Source organism: Scardinius erythrophthalmus (assembly GCF_964197995.2).
Source record: "Scardinius erythrophthalmus genome assembly, chromosome: 7".
Lineage (NCBI taxonomy): Eukaryota > Metazoa > Chordata > Actinopteri > Cypriniformes > Leuciscidae > Scardinius > Scardinius erythrophthalmus.
Window position 1 is genome coordinate 44,614,728 of NC_138227.1, and position 27,195 is coordinate 44,641,922.

Sequence of the window (27,195 nt, forward strand, 5' to 3'; positions counted from 1 at the left end):
CTCTAAACCCTTTTCTTCTGCAAAGTTCATCAAAACCTACTGATTTCTGTATTTTCATTACTAAAATTAAGAACTTCTGGGAAAAACTCTCTCACTAAAAATGTTCTGCCAAAAAATCCAGAAAATCATTGATTTATTTTACAGTGTACAGCTGTTCATCTTTACAGTGATAAAGGATATGTGATATGTCAGATATCCTTTATCACTGTAAAGATGAACAGCTGTACACTGTAAAATAAATCAATGATTTCTGTATTTTCATTACTAAAATTAAGAACTTCTGGGAAAAACTCTCTCACTAAAAATGTTCTGCCAAAAAATCCAGAAAATCATTGATTTATTTTACAGTGTACAGCTGTTCATCTTTACAGTGATAAAGGATATCTGACATATCACATATCATCATCTTCACCTCCTTCCTCCATTCCATGACCAATTCCCTCTTCCTCTGTCTGTGAAACAAAAAAGCAATCATCACTTTCATCACCAATACAAGCTGTTTCAAAAGTGACTTCAGATTTCCCCACTTCAACACTCTTCTCATCATTTTCCTGAACTACTTCACTTACTAGCTGTATTTCTGTTCATCAGGGAAAAGACCCGGAAGAGACGGATGAGGTGGTCGTTGTTATTGAAAAGGGTTTCATGGACGAGTTCTTTGAGCAGGTTTGCATATTTACATTGCCTATTTACTAATGAAATACACTGAAAATCCTCAAACTTATCCAGACTATCAGGGCTAGGTTTGAAAGAAAGAGAGTTGAGGTGAGGCTCTATTCGCAAACGGCCTTAGTCTTTTGTATTTACCAACTAACTTACTTACTAACTAACTAACTAACTAACTAACTAACTAACTAAAGGCACTCAGGAGAAACAGGGGTATTCCAGAAAGCAGGTGATGTGACTTACCTGGGTAAGCTAACCTTGCTTTCTTGAATACCCCCCTGGAAAGACGAACAGGAACACAAACCAACACAATAAACGACAAGAACATACAAAGAACTGAACCAAACAACAGGCTAAATGAGGAATAAAACAAAGTGGGACCAATCAATCAACCAATGAGTAACTATGGGACCAAAAAAAATACAGAACTGAACACAGAGATTGAAACCGATCTCAAAGAACCAAAACTACACAGGCAATACATGAAACAGATTATGTCACAGAAATTGGTTGAAGCTAAAATGTGCTATGATTGTTCAGAACCACATGGTCATTATCTGATTGGCTTGTATAGACGTGGGTGTTAATGACAACATGAGTTTGATCAGTTCTGATTTCCCTCTTCTCTCTCAGGTAGAGGAGATTCGAGGGTTCATTGACTCTCTGACAGAGAAAGTAGAAGAAGTGAAAAGAAACCACAGCACCATCCTGGCCTCTCCAAACCCAGATGAGAGTAAGACTCTGTTGCACACTCACAATAAAGTCTTTCATCAGCAGCCTCCGTAAAGTCAGAAACGCACATGGAAAAGATCACAGTCCTGTCATTCAGCTTCACCGTTACAAAACATCTGTGTCTCAGAAAGAACTGAAGTGAATTTTTCTCTCGGTTTCAGACATAACAACAGACATTACGGGCCCTATTTTAACGATCTCAAATGCAAGTATCAAACGCGAAATGCAAGTAACTTTGTGGGCGGATCTCGGGCACTGTTGCTATTATACTAAATGACTCTTGCGCCTGACGCAAATCTAAAATGGGTTGGTCTGCAGTCGCTACATTACATTACATTAGTGTGTTTTGGGCGTAACATGCAACAAACCAATTACAGCGTCATCTCACATTCCCTTTAAAAGCAGGCGCGCTTGTTCCATGGCTGATTGCTATTATTATGGCGGATTTGCCAGGCGCACGCCAGGAGCGGTTCACAGCCGACAAAATGTAAATAAAGAAATGTCACAAAGACATACTTTCCAATGTTTTGGTCTCACTCTCACTGAATCACCAGGTTATGAATGCATGGTGTTATTTTTGCAGTGTTGTCTAACATTAGACTCAGATTACTTTGCTTACCTCACTGTAGACGATGCAGCAACTCTTCTGTTTGGGTTAAGTGGCATCGGCACATGCAGTTCACCATCACGTCTCCTTAAGTCCTCTAATATTTCCTCATCTATGTCAACAACACATCCATGATTAATGGAAATGTTGTGTAAAACACAACAAGCCACAAAGAATGCTGCGACTTTTTGAGGACTGTACTGTACTTTAGCCTCCTGACCTATCCAAACACCTGAAGCGCATTTTCAGTATGCTGAATGTTCGTTCAATTACACAGCGTGTTTGTGTGTGTTTTCGATTAAACAGAATTTCACTCGTTGTTGCTGGCATCAAAAATGGTGTCATCAGCCTTGTCTTTAACGGATAGCCGTTGTCCCCTAACAGCCACCCATCCAAGGGGGGATTCCTCTCGAAGATGGCAGGAATGGCAGAGTTTGCCAGTATAAATGAGTTGTGGCTCGAGCCAGGATAATTCGCAAAGACATGGGTGATTTTACTATTAGCATCACAAATGACTTGTATGTTGATTGAATGGGTTCCCTTGCGGTTGATGTATATCAGTACGTTTTCTGATGGGGCACGTGGCTGCACATGGGTGCAGTCTATAGCACCAAGGAACCCATACTTCACCCAAAACGCCTGTTTTGCTCTTTCCTGGCTGTCAGGTGTGACAGGGAATTGGATGTATTCCCCAACATGTCGGACTAGACCTGATGTAACTGCATGTATAGCCGAACTTATGGCAGATTGTGAAATGCCTCCAATGGAGCTAAGGGGGTGCTGGAATGACCCAGACGCATAGAAATGCAGTGCCGCTGTAACTTTCACTGCAACGGGGAAGGCATAGGGACAGGCTGCATCAGTTCCCAGCTCATCTGCCAGGAGATGGCAGACATCTGTCACAGCCTGACGGGTCAGGCGTAGCTTACGCATACATTCCTCCTCACTGAGGGAGAGATAGGTCTGTCTGGGCCTGTAGACCCTCTCCTTCTGGCGTCTATTTCTCTGTCCCAAGACGTACTCCATCTCACTGTGTGATAAAAAAAATGAGCAAGCGCAACTTAACTGGTAAATTGAAGAGTAAGGTTTTTAATGAACTTACATGATGGTAAAGGTTATTTCGAGTCTTCAGAATCTTTTGTCCTGGTTCTTGACAGACAACCCACTTTGTCAGATGTCCTTATATAACTATGTGTCTTGTCACTATTGGGCAAACAGGTTTGATCCATCATTACTACAATTAGCCTGAATAATTTGGGTAAATGTGTAAGCTATATTTATGCCTATTTTTTCACATCTTCATGGACACCGCAATGATTTCCCTCGTGTGTTAATATTTTTCCTTGTAATTATGTATGATTTGCAAAAATGGGAACTGCTGCGTCTGAGAGAAGTGTATGTGCGTTGTGCACACGCTACATTATGGCCAAGCATGCGCCCTTAAAATAGTATCTGAATAACGCGCCACTGACTTTAGACAAGGTTTCTCCGGAATTGTTTTCTGAAACTGCAAAATAGCAGGTGAACCGCACTCCTCTTTTCAGGTGAACCGCCCCTGGGAGCGCAAGTTCATTCCCTAATTTACAGACGTGCGTCTCTGAAGGGAAAAGTCCGCTGTGCGTCGGGTGCAAAATAGGAATGAAACATGCGTCGTGTACAAAGTCAATTGCGCTGGGTGCAAGATAGGGCCCTACGAGTTTAATTTCTGTGTGTGTAAAAGTCTGTATAATGTTTACTCAATGTTTAGTGCATTTGTTTGCAGATTTTGTTACTACATTGGTATGGGCTGAAATATGTGCCACCAGAAACTGAATTTGAATAATTTATATTTGAATTTGAATTGATAAACTTGAATAATTGCATTGGAAAAATGAATTTGAATCACATAATTTGAAATTGTATTGTTTAATTTGAATAATTGCATTGAAAAACTGAATCTGAATTGTATAATTTGAAATTGAATTTGTTTGGAACTGAAGTCCAATAGCCTACAGTTTGATCCTCACTGAAAATTCAACTCTCTATGTATCCTCACATTCAGTTCTCACAATTCAGATTCAGATCACTAAATTCAATTTCAAGTTACTGTAACAGACATCCGGGTAGTTGGAGGATGAAGGAAGAGCAATCGAGCGCAGATCGATATCGATAGATAGAGTTCAGTGTCGCAGGATCATCACTCAGCACTAAATATGCCAGACTGTTGTGCTGCTTATGGATGTTCGAACGAAATAAATGAAGATAGATAGATAGATAGATAGATAGATAGATAGATAGATAGATAGATAGATAGATAGATAGATAGATAGATAGATAGATAGATAGATAGATAGATAGATAGATAGATAGATAACATTTCACAGGTGAGAATGTGTTTTATGATATACTATATGCCGCCTTCGACCTCCAATCTGAGGTCCGGCGGCGGCGGGAGGCGGAGAGTTCCGTGGCCCGCGGCAGCGTCTCTTCTCCAGGGCAGGAACACAGCCTCACCTCGCTGCTGCACCGGTCCCCGCTGATCCAGATGGGACCGGCCAAAGACAGTGGCCGGCGGACGGAGAGAAACAACAAAGCGGGGCTGTAAACTTCACTTTGAAGCAGAAACTCTTAGTTCAGAAGGGTGAAGTTTCTGTTTGGACTCAGAGCTGTGAACTGATTATAATAAATATTCTTTGTAGCCTATTACTGTAACACATTAATTAGTCTCTTTGTTTTGTTTGTTACTGCACATGATGATAAAGCTACACTTCTAAATCACAAACAAAACTAACTTTAATATTTATATAAACGCTGTAAGGAAGGAGACGATCAGATATTAGAGTTGATAAAAATAGACTCAAATAATAATTTACTATTTTGTGTTTTAATGTGGAAACATCTTGTATAAACTCAGGGGATTGGCTCTTACATCACATTGTATTACAGGCTTGCTGATGTACAAAGTAAACCAATACCATTCAAATGTTTAAATTAATTAACATGTATTTTATTTTCAAATATGGATAGTCACACCATTGTAGCCATTTTGCAGAAGGGCAGGCTATGCTAAGGTAAGTAGCGATAGTTCATTTTAAGATTACTTAAGTGTAAGAATGTGACTAATAAACCTAGGCCTACTAGCACTAGGCATTATATTTTGAACATTGTAGATTATATTAATATCAAAAGCCTACATTTTCTCTGGACTCGATCATAAATACATGTCTGACCTTTGGAACGAACCAAAAAAAACTAGAAAAAAAAAAAATATATATATATGGGTCAAGGCGAGGCAAGCACTTATTCGTCGTTTTATTGCTGGTACTGTGCTCCAAAACGTAGGTGCTGATTGGCCGAAGAGGAGTACTGTGTATCTTCGCCACTAAACTCTATCTATCGATCTGCGCTCGATTGCTCTTCCTTCATCCTCCAACTACCCGGATGTCTGTCACAGTAACTTGAAATTGAATTTGGTGATCTGAATCTGAATTGTGAGAACTGAATGTGAGGATACATAGAGAGTTGAATTTTCAGTGAGGATCAAATTGTATTGGACTTCAGTTCCAAACAAATAAATTCAATTTCAAATTATACAATTCAAATTCAGTTTTTCAATGCAATGATTCAAATTAAACAATACAATTTCAAATTATGTGATTCAAATTCAGTTTTTCAGTGCAATTATTCAAGTTTATCAATTCAAATTCAAATTTAAATGATTCAAATTCAGTTTCTGGTGGCACATATTTCAGCCCATACATTGGTTACATGATTTCCTATATCATTCTCTTGCCTTTCTAATATTGTGACGTGTTTGCAAGACAGCTGTATTTAAAGGGGCCATGGCATGAGAAATAAAATTTGCCTTGATCTTTTATAAGAGGTCTTTGTACTATTAATATATCCTGCAAGTTTCATAGCTTAAAACTTCCTCCTTGTTATAAACAGCATTTTTTAAAATAAAGCTCCCAAAACGGATTGTTTGATTTTGTGGGATCTGTGATGTCACATTGGAGAAACATATTTGCATATGCCCGCCTCTAGAGCAAGACATTGACCAATAATTATACATCATCACACCATAGACCCCGCCCACTGGCGTTCAGTCTCTTAACGGCTGACATTTGCCTACACTGGATGTGAGCTTTGTTTCAAAAGCAAATAGAAGCAATCATAATCACTTAATGCGCATCTGTATACTGCATCCAGTGTAGACAGCGTTGTCTATGCTGTATACAGATGTGCTTTCAGTTTCTGACACACTCAACGTGCTTGAGTGAGTTGACAAAAGGACAAATGGAAGAGTGAAAGAACGTTGGCTTTGACCGTCCAATTTAAACAACTGGTTTGTGTCTTTGTACAGACTTTAGAATGATACCAGCATCTGAAACAAGTGGATGGTATATTTTAATGGCGTCCCGGATCGCGTCAAAAGATTATGGGCCCTATTTTAACAATCAGAAATGTATCAAACGCAAAACGCAAATAACTCTGTGGGCGGATCGCCGACGCAAATCTAAAATGTGTTGGTCTGAAGTCGCCACATTACTCATAGGTGTGGTTTGGGCGTAACGTGCAATAAACCAATCAGAGCGTCATCTCACATGCCCTTTAAGAGCAGGCGCGCTTGTTCCATGGCGGACTGCTATTATAACGGCGGATTTGCCAGACGCGCGCCAGGAGCGGTTCACAGCCGAGGAGACCGACGTTCTCGTCAGGGCCGTTAAACACAGAAGTGACATTGTATGGGGTTGGGAGAAACCCACCCAAATTAGCTTCGGTTAAACAGGCGTATAGTAATTTGGGTAAATGTGTAAGCTAGATTTATGCCTATTTTTTCTCATCTTCATGGACACAACAATGATTTCCCTCGTGTGGTAATATTTTTCCTTGTAATTATGTATGGTTTGTAAAAATGGGAACTGCTTCGTCTGTGTAGATTAGAGAATCAAAGTGTGTGTGCGTTGTGCACACGCTACATTATGGCCAAGCATGCGCCCTTAAAATAGCATATGAATAACGCGCCACTGACTTTAGACTAGGTTTTTCCGGGTCAGTGGCGGAATTGTTTTCTGAAACTGCAAAATAGCACCAGGGAACGTTTGTGCCGGAACACGCCTCCTCTTTCCCTGAACCGCCCCCGGGAGCGCAAGTTCATTCCCTAATTTACCGACGTGCGTCTGTGGAGGGAAAAGTCCGCTGTGCATCGGGTGCAAAATAGGAATGATACATGCGTCGGTGTACAAAGTCAATTGCGCTGGGTGCAAGATAGGGCCCTATATGTTTGTTCGGAGCATGTTGTTTTGTAAACGAGGCACAATATAATGGAGAGTTAGCAAAGAAACTTTTGTTGACAGATGAATCAGCCAACTATATTGGCTCTGACAGCAGCTGCATTATAAACTGTAAGAAAATTATTTTATAATGCTTTGTCTATAAATTATGGTTTTCCCCATATATAGACCTTGTTTTTTTGTGCAAAAACTATTAACATTATAAGTGAACCTCAGGGAACATAAAAAATATTATAATAAATATAGCTGCAAGCAGCAATTAACGGGGTTCAAGCATTTAAGACCGTCATGCCAACTATGCTGTTGGGCTATAGGTTGAACCAAAATGTAGGCCTGAAACCATAAAATATCCATGATGGAGAATGCGCAAATGATATAAATCTATAGTACCAGTGCACCCTAATTCTTTGAAAAAAATTATGGTTTTAAACATTTGTTCATCAGCCAATGCTGGATAATGATAAAGATTAGATTTAAAAGATAAATGACCCTGTTACAGCCACCCAGATGCAAAAGTTCAACTTTTTTTCGATAAGTATTGATCTAGAGAGTCCAGAGAATTGTCCTAGACTGGTCTGGTTCCGATCGGGCCAAAAACCAGGGACTAGTTCGCAAAAGTAGGTTTCGGACAAAATTCGACATAGCGGAAATTTTTTGGAGATAGCCATTTTGTCCGACTTGAGCCAGGGATTACAGTGGTGTAAGACACGTGGGTCTGGGTCAAACGGTCTAAGAGTTATGAGCGATTTTGTACTTTTGCTTGCTGTAGCGCCACCTATGGGCCAATCGGGCTCATACTCTGATAGGTTGTCCCAAAATTGAGGCCTACCATCTGGCCAGGTTTCAAGTCTCTAGGCCTTACGGTTTGCCCTGCACGATGCGTTTTACAAATCCTTACAATTACAACAGGGTTTCAGCATTTCGTGCTTGAACCCCTAATAAGAATGAAAGCTTTTTGCCAGTTATAGCACCACCTATGGTCCGATCTGCATGAAACTGCATGCTTCTTCACCATGTTAGGACACATATGCTCATCAATTTTCATTTGACTAGTTCGCAAAAGTAGGTTTCGGACAAAATTCAACATAGCGGAAAATTTTTCCTGCCTAAATCGAAATTAGATTTGTCCAATTTGTCCGCCTTGAGCCAGGGATCACAGTGGTGTAAGACACTTGGGTCTGGGTCAAACGGTCTAAGAGGCCTACCATCTGGCCAGGTTTCAAGTCTCTAGGCCTTACGGTTTGCCCTGCACGATGCGTTTTACGAATCCTTACAATTTTAATAGGGTTTCAGCACTTCGTGCTTGAACCCCTAATAATAATAATAAAGTCCATGTCATGATTCCTTAACCCCTTAAAATTAACATAAAAATCTAACTTTACCTAAATGTAGCATGTTCACACATCTAAAATGTGGATTGCTCCAGGACCAGGGTTGGGAACCACTGCTCTATAGCCACAACTGCACCAGAACACTCTCGGTCCAGCTGTAGACGTCACACTGAGCTCTTGTCTGGTCGGGTTGTGCTCCTGTGACTGACACACTAAATGCCAGTGTTCTCCTACAATCACAGCAGGGCTACGCTGTTCTTTAATTTACCCACAGTAAATGACTGTACTCCGTACTGACTCAGGAAGTATTGATGGATAGCATAGCACTTCAGCCTCACGCTCGTTTCACAGAAGCAGGAAAGCTGTATATGTCTCAGAAGGCATGAGGGTAAATGTAAAAGATGCACAAATTATGAGAACATTTCTGGGTGTATTGTATTTTCTTTTAATACATAATACAGAATAGCAAGAGACATGGGATTCCTTCTTAAGATTAATTCGTGGAAAGAATGAAAAAGAACAAGAGGAACAAGAGGAGGAAGAAGCCAAGCAAGAGAAAAAAGGATGAAACGTGCTTTCTGTCAAGACTTTAGCATTTGAAATGAAATGTTGATTTAAAAAAAAAAAAAAGTTTTAAACGAATAAGAAGTGTTGTAAATATATTTTTCATTTAATTGTTTTTCAAATAAAGGTTTCAGAGTCAGTGTTATCAGATTGTGTATGTATTTTTATTGCACTTACCTAAGTTACAAGGTAAGTGCAATAAAAATACATACATAATCTGATGGAAAGAGAGGGTAACAAGCACCATTTACCCTGTAACTACATGGAACAAGAGTGTATTTCCCTAGTATTAAAAAAAAATAATGTAAAAAAAAAAAAGTTGCACTAGTTTTAGTTTTACTTGAAGCTCATTTTAAAGCCTTGAAACAATGAATCCCAAACCAAAACAGCTGCACTTTTGCTATCAAAAAATGTACGCTGTAAATTTGTTTTACTTGCGCAGTACTTTACGGGCTGTAATCTAAAGCGTTACCTTATCTAGTGAACGAGAGGCAATTCAAGCAGTGCCCAAGGCCAGGCTCGTGCTCCCCACGGTTCGGGTCAGATTGTGGGGGGTCGCAGGACGAGCTGGCAGAAGAGCTTGAGATGGCTTCGGCCCTTTCTTGTCCCTCGCTTGTCGGCTCCAGCGCTCCCCTACGGGATATGGAAGCCCACTCTGGAGCTTCTTCCACAGCGAGTGAGAGCACAATGTTAGGACTGTCTAGCTCCGAGGAGGAAGATGTCCTTGACATCGAAGCGGGGGATTTTGTGCTGTGGCCAAACCAGTTTCCCGGGGTTGGGTGTTTGGTTGATGTTTGATTACGAGAATCTCTCATATCTGTATTCTTCCTTATCGAGTTGAGGGTTGCAATCTCCCTCTAGAGGTAATGGTACTACAGAATGTCAAGTTAATATTTTTCACTTGGTCAGTTCTCCCTGAGAGCTTTCTCTAGATAAGAAGCTGACAGAGCTTCTCTCTTGTGGCACTTTTAAGGCTATGCCTGTCCCTGGGACTTCCCTTGGTATAGTGCATCGAAGCTCAAGTATCTTGTCCATTATTAGAAAATATTAGCTTATTGAATGGTGCCACTATTGTATTAAACGTTAAATTGTATTAAATGAAGGACATCTTCAGTGTTTCTAGAAGAGAAGAGTTGGAAAATAATGTGTTTCCTTATTCAAATATGCTGAATAACCTACATTACATTCAGGAATATTGGAATATTTCAGGAGTTGAAGATCAGACATGATGTGCATATAAACGTTCTGTGTCTCTCTCTTTTATTTTCTAACAGAAGCAAAAGCAGAGTTGGAGGAGCTGATGACAGATATCAAGAAGTTGGCTAACAAAGTGCGCTCCAAGTTAAAGAGTGAGTCCTTCATCCTCAAAAACTGCAACTATAGTCATGTGACACACAGAAGCATCAGAGAAACAATTACCACATGACTTCAGTGCGCTATCTCTTCACCTGTGAGTCACACACAGCACTGGCTTTGTTCTTAAAACTTGTGAGCTGACTTACTCAAGAGATGAGTCTTTGGTTTAAAGTTGAACCGTCTGGATCCTGAACAGTGTTTTTTAATGTGTATGAAATGCGGTAGACAGCAAATTTAGTGAAGCTTCAGCTGGTTCTGTAGCTAATTCAGTAACCCTGAAGGAAATTCTCCAAGTAGTGCATTACAATAATCTAATCTTGAGTCATGAACACATGAATGAGCTTTTTGGCATTAGAAATAGAGAGCCGTTCATATCATTAGCATTGAGCGATTGTGGTATCATTTGATGGATCTCTCCCACAGCATCATGGCACTGATAGCAATACACACAATAACACATTACAGAGGGATTTGGAACAAGTTTGGTTCTCATTTATTGATCATTACTGTCTTTAAAGCATGTGAATGAAGAACCACAGGGATGTCTGCTCTTTTTTTAAGGTATCCAGCTGACCATCGAGCAGGAGGCAGTAAACAGTGAATGCCCATCAGCTGATCTGAGGATACGGAAAACACAGGTGAGACTCTGCATGCCAACACGTCAGTCGGCTGCTCGCTGATGACGGTGTACATTATTATAAGTGCTCTCTGTTTTTCAGCACTCCACCTTGTCACGTAAATTTGTGGAGGTGATGTCTGATTATAATGCAACACAATCAGATTACAGGGAACGCTGTAAAAGACGGATACAGAGACAGCTGGAGATTAGTGAGTAAACAAACATACACACACACACACACACACGCATACACGCATATACACACACACACAGACACACACACACACACACACACACACACACACACACACACACGCACACGTGCCTCCTCAAAAACGTTGGATGAGAAAAATAATCAACAGTATAAAAAATAAAAAATAAAAATATTATGCAATATGAGATTAAGAAGACGTTGTCTTAAATAATATTAACAGGCTATTCATTAAACCTGTTTATTTGCACTCAGAAATACTGTTAATAATACAGTTATTCCTCGATATTATATAATATATATCGCTGCATAATAATCGCTCATCTGAATACTTTATACTGGCGCTTCTTTCATGTGTCTTGTACATGAATGCTGAATCCTAATGTCTCAAAACATTTTTATTCAAAAGCAGTCATCTTGCGCCTCAGTTATCAACTATATTTACTAGGGGTGTAACAATATATCATTATAACGATAGATCACAAAATATCATTATTTCACAGATCCCTGTGGTTTAGTTCCTATTTCCCTTGTTTCCATTGCTGTCTTGTAAGTTTCCATAGAAACCCTTGTTAATCTCCATGACGACTAATCACCTTCACCTGTCTCTCATTAGCCCCTTATCATCTTGTGTATATAACCACTCACTTATCTTCCGTTCATTGTCTTGTGCTAACATTTCAGGCTGGTTTTTCCCTCTGTATTATTTCTAGTGTTTATTAAATGTGATTTCATCGTTCTTCTGCGTTAAGCCTCTTTATTTTGGATCTATCAAAGCAAGACAGCGCGTGACAGAACACAATACCTTTATAACAAAGTTCGGGAGAAGCACATTCAGATAATCTACACAATCCGTGCGAGAGGAGGCGTATAAATATTTAGTGATTGGAAATCAAGGCTTTCTGAAGCGTTTGAGGGTTTCATTAAAAATTGTGCTGAAAAACGGTTCATTACTCGAAGCTTTTAACACAATGCGCATTAGCGACATATTGTGGTCAGACTTGTTTTCTCCACCATATCTAACAAATCATTGAGGAGCAGAGGATACGTTTTTTTTTAAAAAACCACATGACCAAACAAAGCTTCGGAATTCTGTGACATACAAGAGTGGAATCAATCTGGGATCAATCCAGCTCTATCTAATCTGATCTACTCTCTGTGATCATTAAAAATCCAATAGCACTTTTTGTAAAAAGTAGGGGTGAAACCCTGGTCAAATTCCCTCCATTGGCCTTTATCAATGATGGTTTCCGGATTATCCCCATCCACAGAACTGTCTCTATCACTCTCTCCTCTCTCCACCTGTAGCTGGTGTGTGGTGATGTTTTACTGTGGATGCTGCACACTGGTGGTGGTTGAGGAGAGATCCCCTGATATGATTGTAAAGCGCTTTGGGTGTACAGTAGCACATTGTAAAGCGCTATATAAATGCCTGATTTCATTTCATTTTCATTTCAGTTTGTGCCAATGAGACCTCTTAAAAATTTTATGTTCTAATAATTAATTAGTCAACCACTGTATAATCTTAAAATAAAAGTTAGGCTACCCACTGTGAGTAGGCCCTGCACCCTAGGGTGGGGGTGTAGGGCTATCTGCATGCTTAGCCCCTAAGGTGCATCAATATTGAGGACGTATTGATGTTGTATGCCAATAGATGAGTACAAAGCTAGCATCGAACCTGGAAAAATATAAACATCAATGCAATTATTGAAGAAGAATTATGATACGCATTAGCCTACCTTAGTAGGGTATTCCTGTCGAAATGTACTCTGCGTTAGGGCCACATCCCGAGTTCGGGGCCGTCTCCTCAGACAGAACGCCTAAAATACATATTCTGTGAATGTACAATTTCTGATTATATGTAAGTGCAGTCTTGTATCAACCTGAAGAGGTTTCTTTTGTATAACTGTACACTAATTCTACTAACTGTGTACACTAGTATTCTTGCCGCATCCCCCTTTGTATCACCCTGAGCCCCCCAGTTTGGAAACAGCTGGCCCCATCTGGGCCTTTCTGTGTCATTGGCTTCAAGCTGGAACCATAATCATCCTGCCAGCTTGGGTGAAAGACCGCTTGTGTTTCCAGTCTGTTACTGCCAACCAGAATAATGTAGTAAAGCTGGCCAGCTGGGTCGCCCAGCACTCGAAACACACACACACACACCATGACAACGTCCGCAGTGAAGGTCTGTATTTAGTGAATTCAGTGTTTATTCAAATCTGAGTCATGGTACAGACAGATCAGAGATCTGTGATCACGTCAGACTGTTCATTATTAACTCAGTGAGCTGCTAAATTAGAGATTGTCGAGGATTAACAATGGTGTATGTCACCTCATTGTTTCAGGCTAGTGATTCTCTATTCTTAATTCAAAAAGGGCAGCAGTTTCATCAGTAGATTTTTTATTTGTTTAATTATCCATAATTGCAGTCTTAGGCAAACATTTGCTCCATTTGTTGTTTTTTTGTAATTTGACCTTTGCATATAAACTCTGATCTTGATCTTACTGTTAGCTTGACGTTCCCATTTGAGTGATTTCCACACAAGGCACCAAATTATGTTGTGAGTTTTGGTCACACATCACTTACGGTGAATGTGAGAGTGTCAGATTATCCCTCTCTACTTTTATCTCGGGGAACCAGCTGAGGAATTTCTCCTTAACAATTATAGTAAATGAATACCATGAATGGATAAAGAAATAAAATGCACAAGATGCAAACTGCCATAACTGAACCTTCTGGTGAAAATAACAGAGTTCTGGTGATGAGTGCAATATTCTTCAATCATTTAGTGTGCTTAAACCCTGCCCATGCAAGCTCGTGTTTATCAGCCTGCACTTATGCCCACATCTCAGAATCCAATCATTAACTGATCCACAAAGCCAAGTCCCCACCATACACTCAGATGTCACAATAAGGAAGATAAAATCTACCATTTCATTACGGCTTTAACTTTTATTATTTCAAATCATTAAACAATCTTGTATGATCTACATTTATCAATTTTATTAATGAAGCAAGCATACACATGTTTGACGAGTTTTGTATGATGCAAGGAGTGAATAGTTAAGCATATAAGCTAAGCTGGCATGAAAACATGCATTTTGAATCAATAACAGCAGCAGCAGGAAGAAATCTGCCCGAGGGCACAGCCATGAAGAGTGCAGGTTTGCATGTTATCCTGAGGTTTGCTGTTTGTCACACAACCATACTTTTGGATTGACTGTTCAAACCCAGCAAAATATTAATAAATTCATGCTGCATGGGGGTAACTCTCTCCATATCTAGCAGCTTGCGATGTGATCTCATTTGTTAAAGTCATGCATTCTAATTAGTTTCTTTTGAGCCATATTGGCTCAGGCACAAAAACTGGTTTATGTCAACACTTACTCAAACTAGGTTCACATTGCTAAAGTCACTAGTAAATAACTCTGATACAGATACACATAAGTCTAGTCAATCCACTAGATATTAAGCCATTTGGCACAGCAGGCCCAGGCCCAAATCGCAAAAATCATCCAATACATTGTATGCGTGTCAATGTATTATTTTACATCAACTACTATAAAGACAAACATTTACACATATGCTGCTTTATGTGCTATAGCACAAACAAGCAATTAATATCATGTTTTGTTTCTGTGTAGCCGGAAGAAATACAACAAATGAGGAGTTGGAGAGCGTGTTAGAAAGTGACAACCCCATCTTCTCTTCAGGGGTGAGTGGATACGGCACCAGTAACTGGTCATTACAAAGATACTCTGCTAGTCAGTTGGAATAATAAAAAGTTGGAATAATCTTGTTGTCGGAGTGACGGAAATGGATGGCTTTACTTTTATGAGCTCAGTGAAGGTGAGCCGCGGTCCAGTTCTTGATATTGGTCTAGGGTCTAGGAGACGTGCCACAAAAGGCTATCGGCTAATATCTATGGTAGTGGTCATGACCTCTGGCCAGAGGTAATCTTGCTTTAAATGAGTACATATCTATTGAGACTAAGGGCCCTTTCACACCTACCTTGTTTGGTCCGGATTTTCTGACTTTTCAGTTTGGCCCGAATCAAAATGACAGGTGTGAACCCTCCCGCGGACCACGGTCTGGACCAAACAGACCAAATTTGGTCAGACGAAAAGAGGTAGTCTCTACCTTTGATCAAACTGAACAAAGGTTTGGTTAATTTCTAGTGTGAAAGCATTTTCTGTATGGTTCGTACTCTCAGAACATTTACACAAAGTTCCGGTGGTTCCCGCGTAGCCTAAACAACTGAAGAAGAATATTTACTGTATGTGCAGATCTGTCAGTCCTGCCCACAGCGTTTCTTCCAGCTGATTCGCACACACACACACACACACACACACACACACACACTTTTCCTGTGTCCTGCCGGCTACGCTAAAATGTTCGCACAACGAGGATGTTCATTTGGCGAATGTGAACTAGCCTCGAGTATAGCTGGTGCTGCAGGGAGTAATGCCGTAATAATAACAGTATAGTGGCAACGATATGCGTCTGTTCATTCATTCTTGTCAAAGTTACCCGCCGAATTGACAACACGCTGATGTCAGACGCACGTCTGTTTACAAACCAATCAATGTCGAGATGCAGCCCATATAGATGATGACGACAGGATGCAAGTACGTCATGTAAAGCACTCTTTAGTGCGCTCGCATAATTGCAATGTGAAACCAAACCAAAACTAACCGAATTTATACAATGTATCAAAACATGAACTTTGGTTCAGACCTTGGTGCGGACTTTCAGGTGTGAAAATGCCCTAACTTAAGTACTTTTACGGAAGAGCAAGCATGGGCACTCATCTAAATAGTATTAGTCAATTACCTCTGTCGAATGACCCAGACTAACGAGTTTGTGAGATCCGTGTACATGGCCTCAAGACTCCGAGTGACATTGGAATGGGAATGAAGTACAATCTATGACTACAATCTAAAGTCAAGAGTTAAATATGATTATCAAATGTCTAAGTAAATAATCTTTAAAATGACCAATAATCAATTGCCATTCTAACCTAAATTCTAGGTCAGAATAACATGGGAGTCTGGTCTGTTAACTGGAATTAAATACTTTGCTCACTGAAAAGACAGGAAACCTTCGGCCACTCCATTGGATTCAGTCATTGGATTTGACTTGTGTGGCCCTTACAGGACACTAAGACACTAACATATTTGCTGGGTCTTTAGAGCTGCAAAAGTTCATACTTTGTGTGATACGAGTTTTCAATCACCTTCAGAGAAAATACTGCACTTTTTTGTTGTTGTTTTTGCACTCAGTAAACCAGCTAGTGATTGAAGCAGACTTATGTTGGAAAACTTCAGTATCGCCACTTTCTAATATCTTTAAGTTTTTCCCCCCTACAGATCATCATGGACTGCAACATCACTGAACAGGCCATGAACGAGATCGAGACGCAACACAATGAAATCCTCAAACTGGAGAACAACATCCGTGAGCTGCATGATATGTTCATGGACATGGCCATGCTGGTAGAAAACCAGGTGAGAGTAGAGCTGATCACACTGATCAAAAGTAATCACTGAGGCTTTAACATAAAGAAGTGTATAAGTGTAATATAAAGAAATCAACTTTTTTACAAATACATTTTTGTTTGTTACTTTACTTGGATAATTTGAGTAGTTCGCTTAATTTGGAATTGTAGCAAACACCTATTGTTTGTTTATTTATTTATTTATATATATATATATATATAGTACTGTGCAAAGTCTTAGGCATGTTAATTATATATATGACATATATATATATATATATATATATATATATATATATATATATATATATATATGTATATGTCAGTTATTTATATCTTTTGCTGTAGTGTGTCAGTAGGAAACATCAGTTTACATTTCCAGACATTCTTTTTGCCATTAATTGTAATAATCCAGTGAGATTTGTGTATGCACAAGGAGTCTGACCATCATCGAGTCCGTCTGTGATTGAAGGAACAGGAAAAACTGAGACAGACTAAATCGTTAACCTTGGGAAAACGGGCTGTGTAGACCGGATCTGGCCCAGAAAAACTTTTCTATGTGGGTATTGGCACATTCCACAATGAGTCGTTCACTGGGCTTGGTTAAAATAAAAGCTGTATGCGGACTAAAAAGACGTTTTCAGTTTTGAAACTTACAGGATATTCTTATAGTAGATGACCTAGCTCAAAAGCTCAGGGAAATTTTGATTTCTCTGTTCATGACCCTTTTAATTAATCACTTAATTATCTCATTAACTGCAACACTGCTTTAACGTTACTAAGATTACATTCACAGTCAGTCCCAATCCGATTATTTGTGTATCCGATTGGAATCTGATCTAAATCATTGTCTGTCCACATCGTGTATCGCAACTGTTCAGATCGTACGACATGCCGCTCTTTCTTTTTCCGGAAATTCTGCATTGGTTTCTATGGCAGTGAAGTTGCGTTGGTAGACATACGGCAAAAACAACAACAACAACCGCAAGAGAGATGTTGTCTTATCTCCAGCATGACTCTGTGTAGCCGCAGCGCTGGACTACTGCGTCTTCTGAAGCGTAGGAGGCTGGTACAAGCGGCTTGGTGACACTTTACAATAAGGTTTCATTAGTTAACATTAGTTAACTACTTTAGATAACAAGAACTAAGAATGAACAATACTTCTGCAGAATTTATTAATCTTAGTTAATGGTAATTTCAACATTTACTAATACATTATTAAAATCAAAAGTTGTATTTAGTGTTTACTGTTTGCTAGATCAATGGTTTAGTGAGCTGTATGTTCCTGTCTTATTTTAGGGAGAGTTAATAAACAATATAGAGAAGAATGTCTGCAGTGCTCAGGAATATGTGGAGAAGGCCAAAGAGGACACCAAAGCAGCGGTCAAAGTCCAGAAGACTAGCAGGACGGTGAGATATAGCAAACAATCCATCAAACTCCTGTCAAATCACCTTTCTCTTTTTCTTTCCTCCTTCTCTGGCGCCGTCCATCTTCTGTTCTGGTCAGGGAGAGATGATAGACTGTATAGAGTATAATGTGGAGCTTACAGTGGATTTCATTAGGGATGCAGTGCAAGAGACCACAAAGGCTGTAAAGTACCAGAGTAACACACGAAGGGTGAGTGAAAGATATACGTCAATGCCTGCCATCCGTCCTGCATGAGCATTTGCACATCTGTCTCACTTCCCGCCTTTTCTCATTCCCACTCCTTATACTGTTATGTGAAACTTTGTCTGTGTGCTGTCAACATTATTCTAATGCAGATGTGGGTCGATTTGTTTTAATAACAATAATAAAGTATAAAAGTTTCTTCGACATTCTCTGGCCACCTCTCATACGCAAAAAGACAATCAGACATGAAAATCAACCAGCCACTGTTTCCATGACATGCAGGGGAAAATGAATCTGCAGGGTTGAGCTGAAAGTGATGCTCCTTCATCCAAGGACTTGAGCAATGAGCTGAGGCTCATCAGGCTTGAATACATCTAGAACTGGAGCAGCTCAAGCCAGCAAAGGGCTATTCCCATGCTGACCAGATCAGTGAGGTTGTTGAACGGAGGAACTGATGATTCGCCATGTCAGAAGCAGAGGACTGGTCCAGTAGGACAATGACAGATGACTTTAATGTTAATCCTTGCAAGCTGCAGAGTTTCAGTGATAGACGTACAGCAAGATGGCAACTGAAGAAGATGAAGATGTTCAAAAATGGACTAGCAGACCTATCATGTCTGAACTTGCTTAAAGAGTTTAAAGGTGCACTATGCAGGATTGTAAACAACATTTAAACTAGGCCCCTCCTTGTGGGCGGGCTCAACACTGCCAGAAGCCACGCCCCCTGCACCTGACATCATAGATCACACGTGGCCCAACCTGCAGCAGCATCACATGAGACAGCGACTCAAGAGCCGAAACTACCTGCGGCAAGATGAGTGATGACGTGTTTCGCAAATATTATTTTCAAATATTGCGTTTATCATGCATAAATGCCCACTAGGAAGAAGAAAGATCTTTACACTTAAGGAAAGAGCGACAACCTACTGGAACTAATACCAGTGGTTTACCAGTCCCAGTACTTATAAGCGAATGGGGACATAAGGGGGAGTAATTGATGACCAGATTGATTTCTGGGTGAATTAAAACATGAATGGCAAATGGTTGAGAAGGGTAGTAATCCTTTCAGCACTGAGATATAATGAATTGATGGGCTAAAGTGAAGATCTCTGCTTTCTGTCCATGTCCTCCACAGAAGTTGATCCTGATAGGCAGCTGTGTGTCCGTCTGTCTTCTCATCCTCATCATCTCTCTAGCCATTGGACTGAGCTAACCAAGAGACTTCACCTGTAGTGGTGCTCAGACATTACACAGGGAGTAGCTTGTGCCAGGCTGGAGCTCAGGACCATCTGTTTCCATCTTCTCTTATGTGTGATATAGCCAATAGATTCACTAGAACAAAGACAGAGTGTGTAATAGGATGAAAAAAGCAGGTTTGTGAGATGGGCTACAGTGTACAGTGCCTAGAAAAAGTATTCACTCTCTGTTGTTGTTGTGTTTTTTTTTTTTTTTTACAAATTTTTTTACTTTGATCAAGAAAAATATTCTATTACTTCATTGTTTGTCGAGCTCAAGTGCAATGAATTTGAGATCTGGACTCTGACTTGGGCCATTCTTGTTTAGCTTTGTCTTTATGCTTGGACAAATTTGTATTCCAGCAAGACAATGACTCCATCAGGTTTATAAGCTTACAGTACATCAAACATGGCAGTTAGTCTGATGGTCACAAAGCTCAGTCTTGGTCTCGCTGTATCAGACATTTTTAGCAGTGGTCACAGTCTCCCATAAAGTGTCAATGAGAAAATATGGTGAGTGCAATAGAGTCAGCTTCTGTATTGGTGGTAATTTTGTTGGAATGAACAAAATCTTATTTTTCAGCCTGATCTCATGAAAATGCGCCTCTATAGCACACATTTTGTTTATTGTGCAATTGATACGCGAAAATTAGTGTATACGTGCCTATGATACGCAGTTTTCGCGTGCATATGATACACACTTTATTGCGTGTAATACACACGCACCCCATACCACTAATCCTACACAAATGTATAATACACACGCACCCCACACCACTACTAAACCTACCCATGCGTATCGTATCATGCTATGGAGACGCATTTAGTGTGACCAGGTTGTATTTTGTTTAAAATTTACAATAAAACTAAGTTGCATTTACAAAATACAATAGTTATGTACATCAGTAGTACTGTACATTAGAAATATAACGATTCAGTTTACAACACCTTCATAAATTGAGTAAAGACATAAAAATCCCAAAACACAACTAATGCGCTTCCTTTACACATTTTTTTGTTGAAGTCGAGTTAAAATCTGAATGTTTTGTAGAGAAAGAACATCGCCATCTTGCTCTGACCAAAATGACTTGAGCGCACCTGATGCCGTTCATGACTTCCCGACCCAACGAACAAATGCAGACTTCCAGGAGGACACTTGTATGTTCGGCCTCAATGCTGAACCTTCCAGACAGAGGTTCATTTTTACTGTGATCAGTTTATTACACACAAATGATCTCCATGTAGCTGTTTATGTGACTGATATGAAATCCACTGCTTGCTTGTCCCAGTGATATCTTAGTGCTCATACACACTGCTCAGGGTGAATACTTTTAATAGGCACTATTTATTTCCCAACTTCTGTTTGTGTTGTTTTTTTGCATTGATGTGTGTTACATGTGTGTGTTGTGGCATGTTTATGATCCATTGGGGAGAGAGCTGGGATGATGGATCAACAGTGTTACGCACTTGCTACACTCCTTACATTCAACATGACGCCATCGAGGAGAGCAGTGTTGAGCTAACTGCTAGATCTTAATCTCTAACATTAGTCAACACGTATTATAACTGCACCGTGCAACAGACTACATCAGTATAAAAGTTGTGGCATGTCCCATTATCTATAAATTCATCGACAACATGTCATCCTCAAACTGCTCTCCTCGAATCTTTAAATATGCAATGAAGTTTCTGCCTGGGTCATTACAGTAACTCTTATTTTCTACTTTTCATGCTGCCTGGACTCTTTTCCCCTTATTTCTTTTCTTGAACTCTTCCGAATACAGAAGAAAACGGTGATTATTATCTGTTGTGTGCTGCTCGGAGTCGTAGTTGCTGTCATCATTGGTGGTGTGTTGGCCTGAATGACACACGCAGAGCACGCTCTGATAATAAAGAGACTGGTTCTGCTGGAACACACTACAGGACTCTTCAAATCTGAACAGATTTTAAAAACACTTGCACGAAATGGTTGCAGAGGGAAAACTGGGCATTATACACTGGTCATTCCAGACACAATCTCATGCAGAAACACACACCTCTTTGCTAGGAGACACATGATAGATGAAAACAACACGTGTTATAAAATCTGCTCAAAATGCCCATCATACATTACCGGATTTTCTGTGAAATCTGTCAACTCCGACTGCCCAAAATCGGCAGGCTGGCTTGTCAAATCTGGGCAAAGTAGTGTGTTCCAGCCATTTACTGTGGATATTGTAGGTCATTATATAAAAATAATAGATTTTTTAAATTATTTTTTATTATAAGACTTATAACGCACAGGCGCCCCTGAACAAAACACAATGTACACAATGTCTGTCACTGATACTTTGAGGAAACATATTCTCTCAATCCATAATCACAGAAGCCAGTTATAATTAATAAACCACTAGTCTTCTTTAAATTGCAAATAAAGATTTGTTTTTTTTTTTTAATCTGTGAAAAACAACTTGTGATTGTTACATTTTACAAAAACAAGGAGGAGCCGAGAGAGTCGGCACTGCAAGAAGGTTCTGTGTGTACTTTTATGTACGATACAAGTACATGATAAACAATGGTTAAACGATTATATAAATATTATTCATTTTAATATTTTAAAGTGGAGTCTTGTTTAACGTAATCCTTCGAAACGAGTTTTGCAGCAGAAGTCACAAACAGAGCCAAATGATTTTAGTGCTGTCAATATTGAAGGTTTCAGTGTATGAAAATGCAAGTAAATGTACATGTTGTAGAAATACACATAAAAATACACACGTATTCTCATGAAATCACGTTGCTGAATACCTACTAAACAAACCAATAGTGTAAATAAGAGCCTATCTATAGAACAGGGGGTCAAACTCTCTTTATTAGTACTGTATTAGTGACAGTTTAGCCATAATTATTAGCTTATTCAGGTCAATAAACCAAAATATCACTCAATAAGTACCATAATTAATGAGGATATAACTTTCACTTTACTACAGGGGGGGGGGGGGTCACATTGTCTTTATTAGTACTGTATTAGCTGTAGTTTAGCCATAAATATTGGCTTATTCTGGTATAAGAATAAGAAAGAATATTAATATCATTAAATAAGTGCCATAATTAAATGAAGATTTAACTTTCACTTCAGAACAGGGGAAATTCTCTTTATTACACTATTTTAGCAATTTATAACTGTAAAATGTACTCTGTTACTAACGTAACCTCGGTTCTCTCTAGAAGAGGGAACGAGTACTGCGTAAAAGAATCTTACGCTATGGGGAAATCTCTTTTCCGCAAGATACTGAAGCCAAAAATTATCCTTTAATTTTGAAATAATGTAAAATGCGTTGCGTCAGCATGCAGGTATAGGCAAGACGGCTCGCGTGCCTATTGGCTGCCCTGCGTCAACTGCAGCAGCCTATCGAGAGAGGCCCCCATGACGTCAGATCCAATGGGGGCGCTTCGCGCCCGCTACGTCACGTCCCGCCGAAACTCACATGGCGTGGGCCTAATAAATACGGCTTGATAGGCTGATACACTGGTTTTCATCGCCAAAGCGAACCAGAGCTTGTTGCATGCACGGCAAAGATACGCAGTACTCGTTCCCTCTTCTAGAGAGAACCGAGGTTACGTTAGTAACCGAGTACGTTCTCTTACGAGAGGTCTCTCGTACTGCGTAAGTATCTTACACTATGGGGAACACAGTGTAAAACACTGTGCGTGCTGAGATCCAACACCAAAGTCCCAAGGGCAGGTGCCCGGGGCTCATATAGTGCAAAAACATAAGGGACTCACAGAGAGTATGGGAAGAGGGCTGAAAGCGTCATCCCTAAATGAATAGCACCTGATAAGGGGCCATTTATATTGTTTCACACTGCTAGGGCCAGAAATCAGATGAATATAATGGGTCTTAAACACTGCCCATTAGAGATATTTGATCGATCTGCGAGCATTGCTCAAGCAGTTTCAGAATTCTGAGCCGATAGTGTCGGGGCAGGTAGTTCTGATTTATTGGACCGAAAGTAGCTTGACCTGCAAAGCGGGAACCTCTAGGTTATAAAACCTTATAAATGTAGATGGGGAGGCCCAGCCTGCCGCCATACAGATATCTTGCAAGGCAATCCCACTCTACCAAGCCCACGATGAGGCCATGCCTCTAGTGGAGTGCGCTTTGACACCTAATGGGCACTGCAAGCCCTTAGAAGGGTAAGCCAGCGCTATAGCATCAACTATCCACCTGGATAGGGTCTGTTTCGATGCAGCTAGTCCCTTAGAACATCCGCTGAACAAAATGAAGAGCTGCTCTGTCTGTCTGAAGATGGTTGAGCATGACACATAAGCTCTTAATGCCCTGACTGGGCAAAGGAAGCTGGCGTCCTTCTCCTCATTACAGACCGGCAGAGCCGACAGAGAAATCACCTGAGCCCTGAACGGTGTGTTGAGGGACTTAGGAACATATCCGTGCTTTGGTTTGAGTATGACCTTCGAGTCATTTGGCCCAAATTCGTTTGTGCTTACTGAGAGCACTTGCAAGTCCCCTACACGCTTCATAGAAGCGAGAGCCAGAAGAAACGCTTTCTTGAAAGACAAGTGTTTGACTTCTATTGACTGTATTGGCTCGAATGGGGCACCTTTCACGGCTTCCAGAACCGTAGAAAGGTCCCAAATGGGAACTGAGGGGGGTCTGGGAGGATTTAACCTCCTAGCTCCTCTAAGGAAGCGGATAACCAGATCATTTCTCCCTAGTGACTGGCCAAGCGTCGGTTTAGCGAATGCCGCTATAGCCGCCACATACACCTTGAGCGTGGAAGGGGCTCTACCCTTGTCCAGTAGCTTTTGTGGGAAGGAGAGAACCTCTGTCACTCCACAGTCTGTGGGTGATATACCACGAGCTGCGCACTAGCTAGAAAACACAGACCATTTCGAGGAGTAGAGCCGTCTAGTAGACGGAGCCCTAGCCTGCGTGATCGTGTTCAACACTCCCACTGGGAGGTTAGCGGGTACCCATTGATGGCCCACACATGTAGGGACCACAGCTCTGGGCGAGGATGCCAGATCGAGCCCTTGGCCTGAGAGATAGTGTTGCTTTCGTCAACAAAATTATGACGAAATATTGTCGTCAACGAACCGTTATCACCTGACGAAAACGAGACGAGACTAGACGTAAATGCATGGTCATGTGACGATGACTAAAATACATGTATAATGCAATATCGTTGACGAATAAAAACGAGACTAAATGTGGTTTAAAAAAAATAAAAACTATGCTAAAATGTCTCTTCATTTTCGTTGACCAAAACGAGACGAGACGAAATGTTATAACGTCACGACGAATGAGAGAGTTGTGCGTGAACCCAACCCATAGCTTTGTCGGCTTTAAATTCTGGATTGCGATCTGGTCACCCGATTATCAGCGAATTTAACAATATATTACTCCATTAGTTATTCTATTAAAATGTCTCATTGATGTATTTGACACATTCATAATCATTACTTTTGCCGGTTCTTTGTGACAGCTGCATGTTATTGGCAGCGTCTTTGGTTACATGAACACGTCACCGCATCAGCGCCAGAACATGGAGATTTTATTTTAGAGAATAATCGCACAATCTATTCGATATCCTATAATTAAATAAACTAATCGAATATCCAAAAATCGTGACTCATCCCTGCATGGAATCTCTTGTTTCTTTTCCCAAATCTTCACTCACGTCACGTCTCACCCATTTTCTAAAGGTATTATAAACGTTTCTTGGTTCGCTTTTAATTAGGCCTATTATATTCGTATTCTTTACTGTGGTAAAGTAGAAAAACGCTGTAGGACAGATGGCCTACATTTGTACTTGCATGTCAAATTCTTTTTAACACAGTTTGTGCTTGTTATATTAGACATAGGGCGCGTCAAGTTTAATTGTAAAGCACGTTTCACACGCGCAGGTGATTTTTAGTTTCACTTTCTCTGTCAGCGCAATCTCAAACATAGCCTAAATATTTCGCCCTTGTGGAGGATAAAATTCGCTCTTCAAACCAATTTACATCAAGTAGAAAACACAAAGATATCATAAAGAGATCGATATCTTCGTGTTTTCCTGCCTGTGTCCCACATCCCTCTCAAAGCGCAGAGTGTATATCACGCGTCTTTGTGTGGAAATATAAAACGAGTTTTTTTTTTAAATAACCCCCCAACCACCGCCGGTAGTTGGTCCATTACCGCGGTGGTAAAAAAAAACCTGCCACCGTCACAGCCCTAAATATAGGCCTACTAAATAGCCTATAAAAAGATAGCCTTGTTTGATATTCTATATTGACTGGGTTAAATAGAATCACATTACTAAAAAGAGACTAAAATACAATTTTCATTGACTAAAACTAGACTAAAATGTCATCAGTTTTCGTTGACTAAAACTAGACTAAAATGTCATCAGTTTTCGTCGACTAAAACTAGACTAGACTAAAAAGAGTATGAATGTGACTAAAACTAATAAAAACTAAAATGACAGCCTGACACAAAGACTAGACTAAAACTAAAATTAAAACAGGCTGCCAAAAACAACACTACTGAGAGAGGAGGTCCCTCCTCACTGGTATCGGCCATGGGGGAGTGCTTGACAGCTGCATCAGAACTGGGAACCAAGCCTGGTTCTTCCAGAACGGAGCCACTAGTAGCACTGAGCATCCGTTTTCCCTGATTCACTCTAGTAACTGAGGCAGGAGCGCAACTGGGGGAAAAGCATAGAGCGGGCAGCGAGGCCAGATGTGGGCCAGCGCATCCCTGCTCTTGGAGAAATACTCCGAACAGTGAGCGTTTTCTTGAGACGCAAACAGGTCTATCTTTGCTCTGCCGAAAGTTTTCCACAGCAGTTGGACTGTCTGTGGGTGTAGAGACCATTCTCCTGCCAGAACATTGTTCCTGGACAGTCTGTCTGGTCCCAAGTTCAGATGGCCTGGCACATGCGCTGCTCTCAGCGAGCGCAGATTGTGCTGAGCCCAAACCAGGAGGCATTCCATCAGCCTGTACAGGTTTCGGGATTTGATACCTCCCTGGTGATTTATATAGGATACCACCGACATGTTGTCCGAACGGACCAAGACGTGGTGTCCTTTTATTCGGGGACAAAAAACGCCTCAGCGCGTTGTCGACTGCCATCATTTCCAGGCAGTTTATATGTAGGAGCTTTTCCCGTTCCAACCACTGGCCGAAGAACGGTCTGCCCTCGAGCAGCACTCCCCATCCCGAGGTGGAAGCGTCCGTAGACACCACCATCACGCTCGAGGAAGTCCCCAGGCTTACACCTGACCGGTACCAGTCGGTCACTTTCCAAGATTTCAGGGCTGCGATGCATCCTTGAGTGATCTTGAGGCTAAAAAGACCAGAGGTCCAAGCTCGCCGTGGTACTCGCCCTTTTAGCCAGAACTGCAGCGGGCGTATGCGAAGCAGACCCAGTTGGAGCACTGATGATGCTGAGGCCATGAGACCCAGCATTTTCTGAAACCTTCTGAGTGTGACTATAGTGCTGCGGAAGG

At 40.6% G+C, this 27,195-nt stretch overlaps 1 protein-coding gene across 1 annotated transcript in view; it reads left to right on the forward strand.

Moving 5' to 3' along the window:
- The window catches only part of stx1a (syntaxin 1A (brain)), a gene marked incomplete at both ends in the record, with an annotated part of 46,686 nt that extends 27,004 nt beyond the window's left edge, over positions 1–19,682 (forward strand). Inside the window, 9 exons of the mRNA XM_081371193.1 lie at positions 592–666; positions 1,300–1,399; positions 10,448–10,522; positions 11,091–11,167; positions 11,249–11,357; positions 15,005–15,075; positions 16,730–16,867; positions 18,157–18,267; positions 19,605–19,682. Of these exons, the coding sequence (XP_081227319.1) occupies positions 592–666; positions 1,300–1,399; positions 10,448–10,522; positions 11,091–11,167; positions 11,249–11,357; positions 15,005–15,075; positions 16,730–16,867; positions 18,157–18,267; positions 19,605–19,682 (834 nt within the window). The remainder of the gene's footprint in view (positions 1–591; positions 667–1,299; positions 1,400–10,447; positions 10,523–11,090; positions 11,168–11,248; positions 11,358–15,004; positions 15,076–16,729; positions 16,868–18,156; positions 18,268–19,604) is intronic.
- Positions 19,683–27,195: the final 7,513 nt, after the last annotated feature.